The sequence below is a fragment of the Anabas testudineus genome, chromosome 4 (genome assembly GCF_900324465.2).
Source record: "Anabas testudineus chromosome 4, fAnaTes1.2, whole genome shotgun sequence".
Classification (NCBI taxonomy): Eukaryota; Metazoa; Chordata; class Actinopteri; order Anabantiformes; family Anabantidae; genus Anabas; species Anabas testudineus.
Genome location: NC_046613.1, coordinates 8142545 through 8160758, shown reverse-complemented (window position 1 = coordinate 8160758; position 18214 = coordinate 8142545). Strand labels below are relative to the sequence as shown.

At 42.4% G+C, this 18214-nt stretch overlaps 2 protein-coding genes across 2 annotated transcripts; one reads left to right on the top strand and one right to left on the bottom strand.

Annotated features, from left to right (window-relative positions):
* The first annotated feature begins 260 nt into the window (after nt 1-260).
* si:dkey-183n20.15 (RING-HC_RNF170 domain-containing protein) lies at nt 261-5655 on the top strand. Its single transcript, XM_026345490.1, has 6 exons — nt 261-1333; nt 1933-2044; nt 2600-2708; nt 3624-3697; nt 3780-3890; nt 4849-5655. Exons 1-6 carry the CDS (start codon nt 1305-1307, stop codon nt 5197-5199), a joined length of 786 nt encoding a protein of 261 aa, XP_026201275.1. The 5' UTR covers nt 261-1304; the 3' UTR covers nt 5200-5655.
* A 111-nt stretch (nt 5656-5766) lies between these two features.
* Nucleotides 5767-17807, bottom strand: pfas (phosphoribosylformylglycinamidine synthase). The gene is made up of 28 exons (XM_026345447.1): nt 17623-17807; nt 16752-16874; nt 16465-16600; nt 14314-14419; nt 14022-14220; nt 12737-12842; nt 12474-12614; nt 12255-12379; nt 12031-12159; nt 11801-11938; nt 11286-11414; nt 11108-11181; nt 10863-11019; nt 10716-10777; nt 10467-10628; nt 10070-10306; nt 9756-9986; nt 9446-9626; nt 9239-9322; nt 8829-8984; nt 8372-8488; nt 8101-8246; nt 7803-8010; nt 7581-7672; nt 7380-7494; nt 7152-7301; nt 6821-6961; nt 5767-6298 (listed from the first exon to the last, which is right to left on the bottom strand). Exons 2-28 carry the CDS (start codon nt 16870-16872, stop codon nt 5988-5990), a joined length of 3954 nt encoding a protein of 1317 aa, XP_026201232.1. The 5' UTR covers nt 16873-16874; nt 17623-17807; the 3' UTR covers nt 5767-5987.
* Nucleotides 17808-18214: the final 407 nt, after the last annotated feature.

The window sequence follows — 18214 nt, the reverse complement described above, 5'->3', positions numbered from 1 at the left end:
TTTGAAACTTATTGATTTGATTATTTTATTAACCCATGGGGCAAGTAAACAAATGATCACTAACAGCTATAACAAGGACAGGATCAGGGGCCAAAGAGTTCAGTGGTCCCTGGGACAGAGCTTCTATACAAAGTGAGAGTTCACATTTTTTTGTTTGAAAGACAGAGCTTGGTAATAAGACATGAACATGACCACACAGAAATGTAAAACAATCTACACGATTAAAAACAAAAAATGACCAAACAAACAAACAAACAAACAAACAAACAGCTTCTCTGAACTCAAGGGCCCATTTTCTATTAGTCGGTCCACGGTCGGTAACTGAACTCAGAGCATGTGGCCTGCAGGAGTGAACTATGCCCTGTGTTTTAACTGTCAGGAGGTGAACTCTTCCGTTTTATCTCCTCATTTTGGCCGCTCCAAGACCCTGACCCTCACTGACTGGTAGCTGCTATTTTTAGACGGCCTGAACCACAATGAATCCCTCTCTTTGGCTTCTACCTGAGGTGAAGGGCCTGTGTAAATATTTGCCAGGATATTTCTGCTAAGGCTGTCTTGCTGAATATTATCACATCTCACAAACGACAAATTACTGACATTTACATCATAAATGAAATACTAGAGCATCTGCATCTAGGCCAACACTTTGGCTTTCATTGGATTTTAAAAGGCTGGTGTTGTATGTCGGCAAAGTTTGAAAAATTGTTGACTTTAGACATCTACTTTATTTTCACATAAAACTCTAAAGGAGGCCGTCTTTTTGTTGCTGGGTTGATTATCTCCAGGTGATGTGCCTCTTAAGAGCCTATATAATGCAGTACAGTGTATCTGTCAGTGACAACCATTGCAACCAGTGGAAGAATTACGTGAAGCAGGACTGTTGGCATAGTAAACTTTAGTTAAATGATTGACAAAGACAAATCTAACCTATTTGAACACAGCGTGGGAGGGATCTCTTCTGCCTTTGATCCTGTAGCAAATCAGATGACCCAAACAGCCTCTGACCAGACTGCAGGTAGAAGGAATGTCAATTTCCACATGTAACAAATTGAGTGGTAACACTAAAATTGATCATAGTTTCATAAGAGAGTGCTGGAGCTGTGCAGCGTTGTACAAAGCGCTGCACTATTGCTTTGGCTGCATTAATGCTCACTTTAAGCAGGAAGACCAGCTGATATTGGGGGATGTAGTTGATCATTAACAGGCAGCTCTAATTTATTTTGTACAGTGATGCTGTCAGGCAGCACTTCACTTCCTCCTCAGAGACAGTGACTACCTGTCAGCTGCTGTTCCTACAATCAACTATGTGTTCATACTACAAATCACAGTCCAGGTAAGTTTCAATCTATTATGTTGCTGTACTGGTGTGCTTCTTTTCTGAAGTATAGTAGCAGAAGAAGTGGAAAAAAATAGGTAGTGTTGTGTACTGTAACTGTATATGTAATTTAATTTTGGGGTTTTGTGTCAAATGAGAGCAGCTTCTTGGAGATAAAGTGAAATGAAATCACTGTTCTGAAAGAACTTAGAAATGCAATAGTTACCTATCTACTGGAGGAAACCGTGTACAATTACTATTTAGTTACTTTGATTTTATGCTACAAAATAGAAAAGTTTAACATGTTTTATACCAGAGGAAGTTTTCGTTATTGGATCATGACATCTGACATGCTGTATGTACATGTATGATGCACAAACTGTCTAATTACAGTATATTTTAAAAGTGATTGAATGGACTTTTTCCATTAACTATCATTAACTGATAACTTTAAGCACTATAACTATAATAAAAGAAGGCACCCGGTAAAACCATTTGTTTTTGTTATGTATTGTTTTATCATCACACTTGTTGCTGTCCATCCTAAAGATTAAGGTCAAACAGTAGCAGCATTTAAAGTGATTTTGTCCTTGTCACGATGTCATGTCACATTGCAGACAGGTCCATTTCTCCTCTGAAGGTCCAGTGGGTCCAGGTCACCTAGGGTCATCCAGATCTTTGGTTTGTGCACTAGAGCAGTCTGTGTCAACACCCATGAGCTGCCACAAGGTGAGAGATTCACTGACTCACTTAAAGTAAGTGCAGACATCAAACTGAGTCCATGTTTTTTTAGGTTCTACTCTCCTAAACTTTTTTTTTCTAATTAAATGACATTTTTACCAAACCTGGATGACAAGAGAACCACACAGGCTGATCACAATATTATTGTTATTATTTTATTATTATTATTATTGCTTTTATCAGGGTCAAAAGTCTGGTGTAGGGAGTTGCCGCAAAGGAAATCATAATGTCACAGTTGACCTGATCTAAATTTTCATATCTCTACTGCATATTTCTTATATTGCTGATGCTAATGTTTATAAAGGATCATCATTAAGCTTTTTGATATTCTATATATATATTTCAATAATGAATTTAGTAGTAGTAGTTTATTTTTTTCCTATTTACGAATTTCCCCAAGGGGATCAATAAAGTATACATTATTATTATTATTATTATTATTATTATTATTATTATTATTATTATTATTTACTGCTTACTTTCATTTCACCTCATCATTTCCTGACTTTGGTCCATTATTTTCTTCATGGACCATCTATTCAGGAATGTCCACAGTCAAGTCTGTCCACAAACCAGCAAGACCGGCAGTGTCCAGTGTGCCTGCAGACGCCTAGCTTCCCAGTCCAGACCAACTGTGGCCATTTATTCTGTGGTACGAGATTGTACACACACACACGCACACACACATTTGACACTATTTGTCTGGTTCTGTGAGACTTGCTCACCTGTTACATCATGCGTCTGTATCGTTGTTCACGTCACTGCACTGATTGGCTGATCAGCACAGCATCACTGGTCTAAACATGTATGCGTCTCGAGCCTTGGTGCCTGGTCTGTTCGGCTTTCAATAATTAACAGTTACCATGGTTTTTCCAAGTCTGCCTCTCACCTGACAGCTTCACTCCAATTATTCTTCTCAGGCGTGGACGGTTAGATAAGATGTGATGCAGCCTGTCAGAATAGTCAAACACGATCAATTAGCCATTCGCAGATGTTCGGAGAGAGGCTTAAAATCCCAAACTTTACATTTACATTAGATTTATAGTAGATATATGTATGTAAGTATAATTATGTAAAAGTATATCTGACCTTGGTAGATCATCAGATGACTAAAGCATTTGGAGAGTCCAATGTTCATACCATTCCATATTCAGTAAGGTGTTGAATGACTAAATACATACCACGGCTTCAAAGCTTTGGTCAACCTCAAATCACTTTAAACTCAATACACTCTGTAGTGACACACAGATGTAGGTGAGGCAGCTCTAATTAGTTTTACCTTGGTGTTATCTGTCAGAGATTACAACTGTATTTCTAGGCTAGCACACACTTGCTCACATCTTTACCTTAGCACACTGTGGACACACTTACAACTGCACCTGTCCCAGTTACACTTGATGTCCCAAACACACACACACACACACACACTTCTGTTATCAGGAACTGCCAATTCATTCCATGCTTATCGTGCCTCCATTAATTTCGTCATAGTTGTGGTAAAATGTCAATTTTTGTTGGCATCACTGTGCATGCAGTAATGTGTTGAATTACGTGTTTGATTCTGCAGCTCCCTGTCTGATCGCCTACTGGAGACACGGGTCGTGGTTGGACGCAGTCAGCTGCCCGCTCTGCAGACAAAAGGTACAGTAGGTATGAGCAAACTTAAACACAGGCTGTTCAGAATGAGCGTGAACACGGAATAAAAATGATTGTGACTTTCCAGGTCAGTGTGCTGTGTCGACTCTTTAATGAGAGTCGATCAGATCAGCAATCAAAAGACGTTCTTGAGGAAATCACAGACTACAACAGACGTTATTCTGGAGCCCCACGACGGGTGAGCAGTCTGCCTGACTTTCAAACGTACAGTAACATCTATGCATCTTGGAACACAGCCTCCGAATGTTTTCTCAGTTTGTACTAGAGAGCTTCATTATTAGGAACTGAAGTCTTCCCAAAGTTACTTCCCTACTCTCCACCCGTCACCTGTGCCTGGCTGTAGGAAGGTATCGAGGCGTGCAACATCTTTGTCTTTTACAGCCTTGATGTAACAGTAGATTAGATCACGTGAAAAAACAATTCCTCCCCTGTTCCCTCTGATAACAGGTTTGGTAACAGGAGTACGTCTTACACAACATCAAGCATTTATTATCCCAAACAGCCACCAATACGAGACGGTGGAGACTATCTGGTTACCACACCTGACAGAAGCACCTACCATAGCTGTGCCACCTTGAAGGATCATTTGCTTTGCTTTGAAATTCATATATACATTATAACTGATTTCCTACATGGATCTCCTTGTCATAAATGTAACGAACACTCTAAGAATAGTTTTGACAGAAAGGATTTCTTTCATCTGAGATCCCTCCTGTGTGAAAAACGGATCTTCTTCCAGTGATTGTGCTGAATAGAACGGTTGGAACTTGGCTCAGTAATGGTATCGGCCTTGTGGATTTTGTATTCACAGTGTGTCCTTTGAGAAAGTCATATGGACTAAGAAGGATTTTTTTCAGTTATTTCTAGCTCAGAGACTTAAAATTCTGTGGCGCTTGTCCCATCGTAGTTTTTGTTCCTCTAATGAAGCATTGTTCAAATCTATTGTAGTGTGTGTAAAGCCTTTCTGTCGTGTGAAGCTGAGGTTCACGTCAACACATCAAACCTCAGTCCTCAGGTGCTGTGACGTGCTGTACTACTTCTCTCTTAAAATGATTATGTACAACCATTCATCACTTATGAATTTACCAAAGCAGTTTTGTATTTAACCCTCTCTGTCCTGCACACTGACCCTCCAGGTAACAGACTATCTGTGTGATGCCCCCCTGCTCCTGCAGTTACTGGGTCGTGGTCTGAGCACCATGGGAGGACTCGTGTGGCTGTTTGTCTTCAGGGTGATTCTGTGCTGTGTGGGGACTGTGGTGTCCATCTCCTCCCCACCTCTAGACCCTGTCGCCTCGTCATCAGCAAATCCACTGGAGACAGACCCTTCCCTCTGCGGACTGCTGGGGGTCCTGGATGACCTGGTGGTGGTCATCCTGCTCCTTATCTGTGTGATCAACATCAACCAGCAAATGGTGCCGGAGAGAGGAGGACACTCCTCTGCAAATGTTTTAACTACTCAAGGAGAAACGGGGAATCCACTGTAGACAGGAGCTGCTGCAGTGTCAATACCAGCTGTTTGACATGGACTTTTATTGGATTTCTTCCTTCTGTAGCTAGTTGGATTAGTGGATGCAACACTATTGACAGCAGATCAGCATGTAACATGTGAGATAGTAGACAGGCTCTGAGCCTCTCACACTGTGGACTCTGACTCCAGACTTGTTTGTCTAGTGTTCACAGAGCCTATGCAAGACTAATATGTTAAAGATGGTGATTATGCAGCATGCTGGTAGAACCGAGGTTACAAAACATCATTCACTTGCCTCACGTGTTGCTGGGGAGCTTCTTAATCCATATTAAACAGGCTAAATATTCAATGTTGTTTGGCTTGAAGAGATCTTTGACATTTTAAATTGTAAATCCATCCTCTTTCTTTTAATAATTTTAACCACAATTCTGACAATGGAACGAACTTTACTCCAAAGTGGGCACTATATTAATGACATCCCTGTAAATAGGTTTTGTATGTGTAAAATAAATATTTATTGTCTTATGCGGCTTTTCATTGTAAAATGATACACTACACATTCATGAAGTTTTCTAAATATATTTATTAACAAGTTCAGTTTGAGCTGTTGTCAGTTTTGTAAAATATACAGTCATTTCCCAAATTAAGCCTATGAAGTAGCAAAGTGTAACAGCAGGCATCAGTGATAATGCAGTAGGTAAGAAAGTGAAGTACGCAGTTGAGTAATGCAAGGTTTCAGTTTACACAACTCAACAAAGACAATAAAACTATTTTGACAGCAACTGCCTTTTAAACAGAACTGTGTCACTGTGTCTTGCTGCACCAGGCAGCTGCATTCTTGAACATGCGTAGCCAGGGTGAAGGTTTGAGAGAAGCTCTGAAGTCCCTCGGGGCCCAGGGCCACTGCCAGCCCAGGGTGCAGCGCTCCGGGTGAGGCATCATGGCTAGGTGTCTGCCATCCCTGGAGCACAGCCCTGCAATACCCTGTGGTGAGCCGTTAGGGTTCAAAGGGTACACTTCTGTGGGTTGACCCTGATCATCAAGGTAACGCAGGGGGGCGAGTCCACCAGAAATGATGCGGTTCTTGGCCTGGGAGCTACGGAATTGCATCAGACCTGCAGGACAGAAAAACGTTGGGGGAAAATCAAAACTAAGAACAGCCGCTGTTTGTAGAACATACTGACCTATGACCTGCAAGACTGAATTAGTCATGGTTATGCAAGTTCAAAACCTTCACACGGAGTAACGTTTATTTCCCCAAATATGATTCACTGCTGCATTGGACACCCAGTTACTTATGAGAACGTATCAGGTTTTAACAAAACTAGTGTCAGAGGAGTTCTTCAATGTAAACTAATCCCATGAAAAAGACAAAAACCAACAGGGAACTGTTCCTACTCCCTGTAACAGCTGTGAATCCACTACCTAACTGATTAACCCTTATGAACCCAGCCACAGATCTCCACTGTTGTTCAAAGAAACACATTTGTCGTTATTACTCTGCAGAGCTTTGTGGCTCACTAAAATCAATGCAGGCCCGAGGCACAGATGAAAGCGCTAATCTAGATGTTAAAATATAGGAAATCACTGGTCTTATCCTTTAGGAATGATTGACTTGACAACATATTCAACTGTACCTTCTCCATGTGCAACCCAGACTCCCAGAGCGGAGCCCTCCATGCCTCTGAGCCAGACAGATGGGGACTTCTCAATACCAACACTGACGAATCGAGACTCAAACCTGCCGGACTCATTATGTGTCAGCACCACTTCAGACCCTGGAAGAAAATTTGAAAAGATTTCTTGAGTAAACCCAGATGCTTGTAACTTCTGTAAAATGACTCCTATGTGATGACTATCTTTAGTTCGTTAGCTATTAGGTTATAATTCACAGCTAAACTGCTGTTTTCCCCTCTTGTTGGAGTAATAAGTGACACTGGCATGGCTTTCTCTGCTTTCCTCTCTTACCTGCTGCATCCTCGCCTTCTCCCACCCAGCCCAGCAGGGCGAGCAGTTGGCAACCATTGCACACACCCAGACTCAACGTGTCGTCCCGCTGCCAAAAACGATCAAATTCAGCCTTGGCCTTAGGGTTGTATGTAACAGTAGCAGCCCAACCTTTCATGAAATGAAATCAGAGTAAGAAAAACAAACAAACAATCTGTGGTCTGGGTGTTTGTGTGTGCATTTACTTGCCTTTAGCTGATCCCAGGACGTCTGCGTAGCTGAAGCCACCAACAAACACAACTGCTTTAAATTGCTCCAGGGTCAGGGAGCCAGAGCACAGGTCCTGCATCGTGACGTCCCACACCTACAGACAATTAAAGGGTTCAATAATAAACATAAACAATACAGCTTAGACCAGTTTTTATTTAACTGATGCGACTTAATACTGACTTCAAAGCCTGCCATGTATAGAGACACAGACATCTCTCTGTCTCCATTACTGCCCTCTTCTCTGACCACAGCCACACGAGGCTGGCCTGAAGCTGAAACACCAAACACACCAGTATTAGAAATTACGTCAAATATTTTATAGCTCAAATGATCGATGAATATATATCCAACAATAATTGATCAATAACCTTAAATACATAATAAATAACCATTTACTCTTACAGAGCTGATCGATGCTCGGTGTCTCAGAGGGGTCAAAGGTCAGGTTGAAGTAGGGCTGTGTCCTCTTAGCTAACCCCTCCTTCTCCTGTTGAACACAGAGCTCATTGGCCTGAAGGCGCTCCAGCTGAAAGCTGGTGTCCTCCCATAACGCCCTCAGGTTAGGAAGCTTCTCTCTCAGCACTTCCTGTCCATCCACACGGACACTGACCTAGCAGAGAAGTGAGGAGGCAACAACCATTATCACAGATGAAGCCACACAGCTTGACAGATGGTAAATGAAATGAGCTCGATGACTCACCATTGCTTCAGGTCCAAAACCACAGGTTCTGCCAATATGATGGCACTCTACACCTGCGTCACTGTATCGCTGACGCACAGTTTTCACATGAGACTCTGAAACCTCCAAAACCAGACCAAGCTCCTCGCTGAACAACAGCTCCATGACTGCACAGACAACACGGAGGAGCATGAGTTTATTATTTATAATTATTATTTACAGACTGCATTGTAATTACAGGACCTGTTTAATGACTGGAAAACCAAAACCAGGGACACGACAACTCACTAACCTCCAGTTCCTTGAGATAACTCAACATCAATCCCGCGGTTGCCTGCAAACGCCATCTCCAGCAAACAGGAAATAAGGCCTCCGTCGCTGATGTCATGTCCTGCACTCAGCAGACGATCTAAGAGAACAAAAACACCCTCTAATCCAACTCTCTTACATCCCATGTTAATATTAAACCACAATTTTCTGATTTACCGACTTTAAAACAGGACCTGTGTTGTTTTAATTCATTTTCATCACTGGCAAAGCTTGTGATTAAATATAATGGATAAGATACAGCCACCTGCTGCTGCCCTTTTTATTCAGTGGAGATGCACAGGAAGACCACCAGGTGGCTGCATCACCACAGTACAAAGCTGTGAAATGTACAGGAGTGATTTTGCTAAAAGACAAAGATACTCAAGGCTAAACCTTTTTTTCTCAGACAGGTAGTACTTGTGAGCCGAGTGCACGCTAACCGTGTATGAGAGTCTGTGTGGTGTTGAAGCAGGACGTCAATAGATATGGTTTGTCCAGGTCAGGGGAGCAGTCTCCCAGCTGGCTGTAGCACTGAGCCAGGGCAGAGCCTCCCAGACGATGATGGCCTGGACTGAGAGGAACCCACAACAACATGCCTGTGGACAGAAGACAGAGGGTCAGGGACAGACTGTCTGTTACTGAGTACTGTGTTACGGTAGTTTTTCTTATCTACTGAAAAATGTGTGTAGCCTTCATTTAGAGTTAGGAGATAAAAACACTGCACAGTGAGAATATTTCAGATTCTCTACAGAATATCTTATGTCTGTCACTGCAAACTCAAACTGTGACGATACATGATTATGATCAATCTGCTCTGATTATATGTGTAATATCTGTGTGTGTGCCACACCTTTGCCGTCTGGATCCTCGAGATCAGGCGTCACAGTGGCTGTGATGTCAGGACAAACAGCATATGCTGAGATAACCAGAGCACCTGAAAAACAGAGGGACAGCCAAAGCTAGGTTTTCCTTAAACACACACACACAGACACACACAGACACACACAGACACACACAGACACACACAGACACACACAGACACACACAGTGACAGTACCTGGAGCTTTGACCGTCTCTTTTCCCACTCTAGCGGCCATACTCAGCGAGTCCTTGCCACCATCGATAGCTATTCCCAGCTGGCCCATGACCTCACACATGGCTTTGCAGGCCTCCCACAGACTAGCTCCCTCACCGGGTAGCTTGGCAGCCCACATCCAGTTGCCACTGCACTTCACATCCTAATTTAAACAATTAATTCATCATTAGAATGAAAGTGTTTTGGATTTGGATTTTGTGCAGTCCTTTATTTTGCAGATGTCACCTTTTTCCTGCTCAGCTTTAACTGAAATGATCCATGATCCTCTCACCTTCAGAGCTGTGACTCTGGCAAACACCAAATTGGTCAGAGCTTCTCCTACAGCCATTCGAGCCCCGGCCGCAGGACACACCAAGCCTTTAATTGGCTGCTCCCCGATGGCCGTTGCTACTCCCTCTATGCTGAATGGAGACAGAGCAACAACAGCCACGTCAGCCAATGGGGTGTGAAGAGGGCCGACACACTGTTGCTGGGCAACCAACCCAGTCACAGACCGGTCCACCTGAGAGAGGGAGGGAGTGAATATATGTCAGCCAATGTACTTCTACAAAAGCACACAGTAAAAAGCTCGGACATCTCACACACCTTGTTGGTCAGGTAGCGTTTGGACGCCACAGCAGGCAAACGTAAAACTCTGGTCAGAGCATCTTTCACTGTCAGACCAGCAGGAAGAGTCAGGGCCTGGTGGGTTGGGGTCAAGCGCTCCATCCTAAACTCCTTCTGTGGCATCTTCCCCAGAACCCAGTCCAGCTGCAGGTCTACGGGACAGCGCCCTCTGTCTGCCAGATCTCTGCTGCCGCCCTCATCGTCCACCAGCACAATCTGTGGGAGCAAAGATGCTAAAATAAACAATGCTGACGTGGGAAATATTTCACTAGATAAATGAGTTTCCAGCTATCCTGTGTGAGTCACTCTGACCACAAAGTAAATTCACTAGTACAATAGTTGTGCATTTATCGACTTGATTCAGGCCGAAACATGCCTTTCCATCTCCAGTGATGTTTCCCACAAAGTCAACAGGACACTTCTCCCTCTGACACACCCTCTCCAGGAAAGACCTGTCGGCTGGCTGGAGCAGCAGGGCATTGCTCTCCTGATACTCTGCCCCCCAGAGCTCCAACACACTCAGTGTGGGGTCACCTTTCTACGCAGCGGAGAGAAGAAAACAAAAGGAATTGGAATAAAACGGCAAATAGCAGAATGTGCGTAGCCGTGTTCATTTGATGATTACCTTGAATCTGCTGCAGTAGATAATTGCTCCTGCTGGCTCGCTGAGCTCCTTGAGCACATTCCCTAAAGATGATGATACGTATTAATACCGTACCTACGATTAGTCTTATTTTATTATAAATCCTGTGAAAAGCCCCATCTTTGGTACCGTTTCCTCCTGCCCCTTGATCATGTATACTGCAGATTGGATTCCCGCCGCTCCTTTCTAGGCACGCCCTGAGAGCACGATTCATCTTCTGCTCCATCTCGGCATCTCCTCTCTGCACCGCACCCAGATCCCTGTCATTGGAGTTGTCTCCCTGGACCTGCAAAACATAAATTAATACAATACACAAACATCTGCACGTGGTGGGTCACTGGTGGCGTCAGTGGGATTTAAAGTAGTGCTCTTACTTGAACAGAAGAAGCCGCTCCTCCTCCCACGCCAATCCTGTAGACCGGCCCTCCAATCTTCACCACTTCCATTCCTAATCAACAACAAAGTGGAGGTGCAGAGGGACACCCATCAATAAGTGTAAATATAGCATCTGCATTCATTAAACTCACTGCTCACGCTGAGTTAGAACGTTACCCGTCTCTGCTTCTTCTTTCTTCACGTGTGTATCTTCGATTGAACCGAGACCTCCGCTGAACATGATCGGCTTGATCCACTCCCGCCGCTCACCGTTAGCCAGCCTCATGCCAAAGGAACGAGCAAAACCTAAAGGAGCGCATTACGGTGAAAGTTTTACAGCATGACTACAAGAATTGATCAGTTCCTGATAGAAAATTCATTATAAGATGCATCACTGTGCATCATTAATAGAAAAAAATGCTAAGCATGTGCTTGTTACAGTTTTATAATTATAATTATTCTTATTCTAATTATTATTTCTTCTTCTTAAATAACACACACTGGTTGTGGTTACTACTTTCCTGCAGTACTGACAATCACAACATATGCTTTAATCCATCTCTTATTGATAAATTCTATGTTCTACATGCATTTGTAAGCTCTGTCACCTGATTTGATTCAGGTACTGTTTGAACTGTTGAACTTATTTTAGTAACTGGTTGGTATTTTGCATGTAGACTAGGTTTTCCAACCTGACAGGACAGGTTCTCCAAACTTGTTGCCATAGTCTGATGCTCCATCACTGGCTTCGATGGCCACCTGCAGGGGAGGGGCAAAGCTTGAAGGATACTCCCACCCCTCTCCTTCAGGCTCCCAGGGCAGAACGTAGCCTAGAGGAGAGGACAGATAATGATGATGGTTATAATTGTTATGGTAAGTGGGGAATGTAAAGAACCCCTTTAACAGTTGTACTGAATCTAACCTGGTATATGCAGGTTGCCAAAGCAATATCCTGCAGTGCCGGCAATGACGTGGCCTCCGCGCCCAGCACTCTGGACATCTCTAATACGACCTCCTGTTCCTGTGGTGGCACCACTGAATGGCGCTACGCCTATAGGTTGGAATGGAAGGGTCCAGCAAATTAATATTTGGAAAACCATATATGAAAGAGGACAGAAATGCAGAGTTAGTTTGGTTTCTCCTGACCAGTTGGGAAGTTGTGCGTCTCTGCAGTAAAGATGACGTGTCGTAGTGAGCGTCGTGTCTCATACGGGCTGGCTTGAGATGGATCTTTTGGGTAAACACAGTCGAGCTCCATTCCTTTGATACCACTGGACGCACACAATTTCGAATTGAGTCAGTGTGAACAGAAACACACACACACACACACACTGAGCATCTGTGCTGTGCTGCTTACACTCCTACCTGCTGTTGTCACAGAACTTGATGACGTTGTTCTGGTTGCTGTGCTGCTGGGTATCCATTATGAGACTGAAAAGAGTCTCCTTTTGCTCCTGCTTGTCGATCACCATCCGCCCCCGGAAGAACCAGTGACGACTGTGTTCACTGGAACACCATGGTGCCAGGACAATATTGGAGAATAAAAACTCACAGGAACACGAACTACAGAGCCAAGCAACACGCATGCAACACAAAGACATCCTGCTAATCTTTGCAGGCAAACCCACCTGTTGGACTGGGCCAAGTCAAAACACTCCACACTAGTGGGGTTTCTTTTAATCCTCTGAAACATCGACGTGTAGTAGTCCAGATCCCAGGAGTCAAAGGCCAGACCTGTGTCAAGGAGAACATACACAGGAGACACTAAACACCAAAAACGAATGGCGCTGCTGCACAAATGTACATTATACTCTCTTGTATTTTAACAAGCATTACAGACATAAACACACTTTAAGACATTAAGGTGTTTTTACATTGACTTACATTTATTTTCTGGGAACCTGTCATCACTAAAGATTCTCAACAGTTAACAAAACCAGGTCAGGACCAAACAGAGACTTGTACAAAAGGATTATTATTGAAATGATGTGCGGCTTTGAAATTATGATTTTGTTGCCTATAATAAATCCAAAGTTTAAATCACCCGGGGAAGCAAAATAGCTTAAGAGAAATCAGTCCTTAAGGTTATTGAGTCCAATTTAACGACTATAGTAACAATAAATACTGTGGGCCATTTTAATTATCTTTTCAAACACGTATATAAAATGTATGCACTGAAAATATTCTATTATATTCGAGCAGCTTGTGATTACTGATGAAGCTGGGCAAAAGTTAATAAGCAAAACAGGAACATAAGCAAGCACAACATGTTCTGTCGCAGTGCCCAGTGCCAGTTTGAAACCTGTTCGTAAGAACAGCCTGTGCATAACCACTGTACTGAAACGAATTATAGCTCTGAGTAGAAGAAAGTAAAATGTGTAACTGAGTGTATTGTTGGATTTCTGCAACCCATAAGAAAACCTTCAGAATCGAAGGTCCTCAAACGAGCAGAAAATTCAGCTGTTTGTTTCTGTTTTGGGAAGAAACGTGTTGAAAAGACTTGGTGCTGGACCATAACAGTTATGAGTCAGACCCACTTCACTACTGACTGTTCTATTCCCATTAAACAGACGGGGACTGTGCCTTTTAATCTGCTTTCACATCACAATAAACAGTCACACACACATGCACGTGTAGGATAATCAGCAGTACCACTGCTGTCCTGTGACTTTAACCCGCTAAGTAATACTGTCATGCATCATGTGACATTATTACCTCCTGCAGCAGACACAGTGTACTCACACATATCTGCAGGACTGAAAAAGGAGTGTAAAGAAAAGAAAGGTTACAGTAGATTAATCATCATATGGTACTGGCGTGAGTAATAAAAGTAAAAGCAGAGATGAGTTCGAGGCAGAAAAGTCCAAAGAGGAACTGCTAATTAAAAAAATTATACGGTATAAAGAGGTTCACCTAGCTCATCATTGGCTGCCTCCAAGGCTGCTCGACCGTTCCCCAGAATATCCACCTCAAACACTGGCTGTGGTTTGGTTTCCACAGTGAAGGAGGTGATGGGATGTTGATAGATACATTCTGTCATACCGTCATACAGACACTCAATCAGCTTCTTTACATCTCCATTCACATCCTGTGTGCTCTCTCCGTGTTGTGGCTGGATGGGAGAGAGAAGCAGGGATATGAAGTGACAAAACAAACCACAGTCTGTGCTCTACTAAATGACGGATCTGTGAGTGTGTGTTCCAACCTTGATTAGAAACCTGCGAGACAGTTCCACCCTTGTGACATTAGTGAGGCCGGCACTCCGACACATTGACACAGCATTAGTGGACCAAGCAGTGGAGAAGTTCAACCTGAGGGACAAAACAGCAACACGGCAATAAAAACCTTTTCTACAGCTGGACATCGATCGTACACAGTTAGACCGCCACAATGATCCAAAAATGCATATTTCGAAGTTCTGAATTATCTAAAATGGAAACATATGGTTATTTTTCTTTTCCTAATAGAAAATGCAAATCATGCTTATCGACAGTCTGTTTGACAGAACTGAAGTTCTCGATGTTATGTGCCAGTGGAGCATCTGCTTATGTGTATACACTTTCTTTATTTCGGGTGGTGCTATGAGAAGCCATGCACAGATGTACGGCAGATTTAACATATACAAGTAAGACAGGATTCACATTACAGATATCTGGAATGTATTTCTGACTGGTTAAAACTGTAGTTGAAGATATCCACAACTACATTTTGACTAGTAACAATTCCAATTAAAGATATCTGTAATTAAAATGAAGTTAAAATTACAATATGACTAGTCAGAATTATGACTGTATTTTGACTAGCAAGAATTACTGTTTAAGATATCTACAGTTACATTTTGACTAGTCACAATTCCAATTAAAGATATCTGTAATTAAAATGAAGTTAAAATTACAATATGACTAGTCAGAATTATGACTGTATTTTGACTAGCAAGAATTACTGTTTAAGATAAATACAGTTACATTTTGACTAGTCACAATTTAATTTTGGATCTGATATCTAGAATAGAAATTGTGACTAATAAAAATGTAAGTGTAGATATCTTAAAATGTCAATCTTATTGGTCAGAATGCAATTGCAGATATGTTGAACTACAATTTTGCCTATTCACATTATAATTTCAACTTGTCAAATTGCTATGTTAGACATCTTAAATGTGATCATGGATATTTATACTCATAAATGTTAAAATGCCCTGCCGTAGATGTAGAGTGCACCCTACACATCATCGAAACACATGTGTATATGTACATGTGATATTATTCCTTATAGGACATTTTCCAGTTTGAACATTCTGCAGGTTGGATACTGTACATCTGTAAGTTCCCATTCCCACTGTACAGGAGGCAACATGATTAATATCCAAAGGGTTTTCAAGCTGTAAGACCTGCATGACTAAAATTCAGTGATACTAATAATAAGACTTTTATGATCCCACAAACCATCTCCAGAATAACAAAGCAACTACGGGTAGATCTTAATTCTCTTAATTGCATCCACGTTTCCCCTACTTGTGTCTTTTCCTGCATCTTCCACAGAAGAAACGAGGAAAAATACAACAAAGATATGTAACAAGAGAGGAAAATCTGCATCCTGTACTTACCTTGTTCTCAGATCTGTAAGTTCATGACCAGTTTCTCATGGCAGCAGTGTGTTTGTTAATAATCATTTGCATCTGCGTTTATTTGTATTCCGTTTAGAAATTCATTACTCTAAAAACCAGATTATCATTAGAAAGCTTTACATTAAGTAGGATGTATGTATTAACCAAAATGTTTTGAACACACTGTAAATTAAGTGAATATATCACAAATAATGAGTCTATTCTGCCTGATTCATTGAGATTTTCATCCCCACATGACTGAATTGAAAGGATGATGAGAAAATTAAGATGTGGAGGAAAAACCCTTTTCCTGATTATGATTCTATGAGTAGGAACGAACAGTCTCGAGATGAAAATGTGTTCCAATGATAATAAAAATCGTTCATAATGGTCTCATCCTTATCCTCAGTTATCTCCACAGACATCCCACAGTAACACTGTTTAAAGCAGAAATAAGGATGAATGAGGATGCAGTGGCGTGATCTAAAAGGGGAAAATGGGATATTTCTCTATTTACACCGATGAAGACTGTGACATGCAGCTGAAAGCTGCAGAACCTTGAGTTGTCAACGTGTTTTCATGTGCAGCATATCGACACCTGGCACGAATGGGTCTTTTCACGTCCATCTACACTGTATTTTAATATGTTTTAAAATGGCTTCAGTATATTAAAAGCCTGATGTAGGACAAAGTAGAGCGACAGGACAGGTGTCACAGGTCATTTATTCCACTGTGTCAGTGCAGCAGTACCTGGGTCCGATCTCCACCAATCTCTCTCCGCTGCCCGCTGAGAGGTTTGGTTTCTCAGACAGCGGCTCGGCCTGCAGGGGAGGACGAAACAACCACAGGAGAACCTCCTTCTGCTCTTCACTAAGACTCTCGCAGCCTTCAGCAGAAAGTGAGAGGAAACAAAGACGACATGGACAAATCAGAAAAACTGATGGGTGCACAAGTTGAATGGTTTTCATTTTTGACACCTGTCTCGCTGACCAGAACCTCCACATCGTACATCTCCTGACAAGCTGTTGAGCACTCACCTGTCAGCTCGACATTGTAGCACAGTTCAGTGGTGATTGACAGCTGGGGGTAGAGCTTGGCTGCCCTCTGTAAGGCCCGGCCTTGCACAGCTTCATTACTGTAGAAGCGCACTACAGCCATGACTGATGGAGAGACGGAACAATTCATTAACTTCAAAAATGGATGGAGGTTTGTTAATAATAAAATCAATCAGGTATCATGTCATGGATGATGAAATGTAGGATCACTTTTCAACAAAACCCATCTTATTAAGTGCATATTCTGCAGTAATGGATCACGACAACAGAAGCCAAAGGTCAAGGGAGGAGCAATATTAAGTAAAGACTCTCAGTCCATCATGTGACCATATTAAACCATAGTGTTAAAGTGCTATATACGGTACATGCTGCAGCAAATAGGATATCATTTCATAATAAAGGCGCCAGCTGGCAGCCTGGAGTCTCTGTACTTCAGTTTAAGTTCATTCAACTTTCATGTTACTGAAGCCACTCCAACTAACAAACAGCACAGATGACCTGTTTCCATTCAGGACTTTCACAGGAACCGTGAAATCAGTGCAGACTGTGCACATCTGTGATCAGGTCACTCCTCAATCAGCCTCCTGATAACTGGGTCACTGATTGTGTCCATGCTGCTGGTCACACACCGCACGGTCACAGCTCTGTGTTGTTCCGCGTTAGCCACATGGAGCACACACACAAATCTACTGGTAACGTGTCACAGCGGCGAAATAAGCTCACACTGACAGCTTGTCAGGATAAAGCTGGGGCAGTTTACCGTGGTTCATTTCTTGTAATTGTTGTGTGCACGGTAACAGAGTTAAAAGGAAACCGAGTTAGCACAAAGCTAGTTAGTAATTAGCGAACTTACGGGTGGAAGCGTCAGGATCCTGTTCGGGATGAAAGGTTGAGTTTCTGCTCCCTGAAGTCCTGGAGAAGCTCCTGCTGGTGTTGGATGGACTGTGTGATGTGGTTTAGTTGAGGTCTGGTCTGCACACACACACACACACACATACATACATACATACACAACACCAGGATGGACGGACCCCTACACCCACGTGGGACTGGATGCGCATGCGCGAAATGTGACACTGGCGGAACATGTTCAACAATAGTTGGAAAAGTTTTAAATTCATAAAAATTTGATCGTTTTTTTACTATAGTTTGAGGCACATTTACTATATTCTCATTATTATGATGCTCTGGGCCATATTGCGTCCTCAATATGGTGTCACTAGAAGCAGTGTGGAGGAGGCGTTGAAGCAATATTTATACTGCATCATAGGAAATAAAACAATAGCACTGCTTTATATTACATATCACTTATTATTCCTGATAGCAGTAATATGTTCTAGGAAATATTCATTCAATTTACAGAAACTAACTGAACAGCAAGCTCACTATAAAGGATAGTTAGGTGGAGGTTGGGGGTGACTTGGACTCATGACACTAATTTTCTA

Excerpts from the sequence above, each read along its gene's own strand:
- pfas (XM_026345447.1), bottom strand. The coding sequence starts at position 16,872 with ATGGCTGTAGTGCGCTTCTACAGTAATGAAGCTGTGCAAGGCCGGGCC. Across the intron at positions 12,843-14,021 it reads GGCAGCCAATGATGAGCTAG|GTCTGGCCTTTGACTCCTGG; the intron begins GTGAACCTCTTT and ends TCCTTGACACAG. Across the intron at positions 11,182-11,285 it reads GAAAGAAGAAGCAGAGACGG|GAATGGAAGTGGTGAAGATT; the intron begins GTAACGTTCTAA and ends GTTGTTGATTAG.
- si:dkey-183n20.15 (XM_026345490.1), top strand. The coding sequence starts at position 1,305 with ATGTGTTCATACTACAAATCACAGTCCAG. Across the intron at positions 1,334-1,932 it reads TACTACAAATCACAGTCCAG|ACAGGTCCATTTCTCCTCTG; the intron begins GTAAGTTTCAAT and ends GTCACATTGCAG. Across the intron at positions 3,698-3,779 it reads GCCCGCTCTGCAGACAAAAG|GTCAGTGTGCTGTGTCGACT; the intron begins GTACAGTAGGTA and ends GTGACTTTCCAG.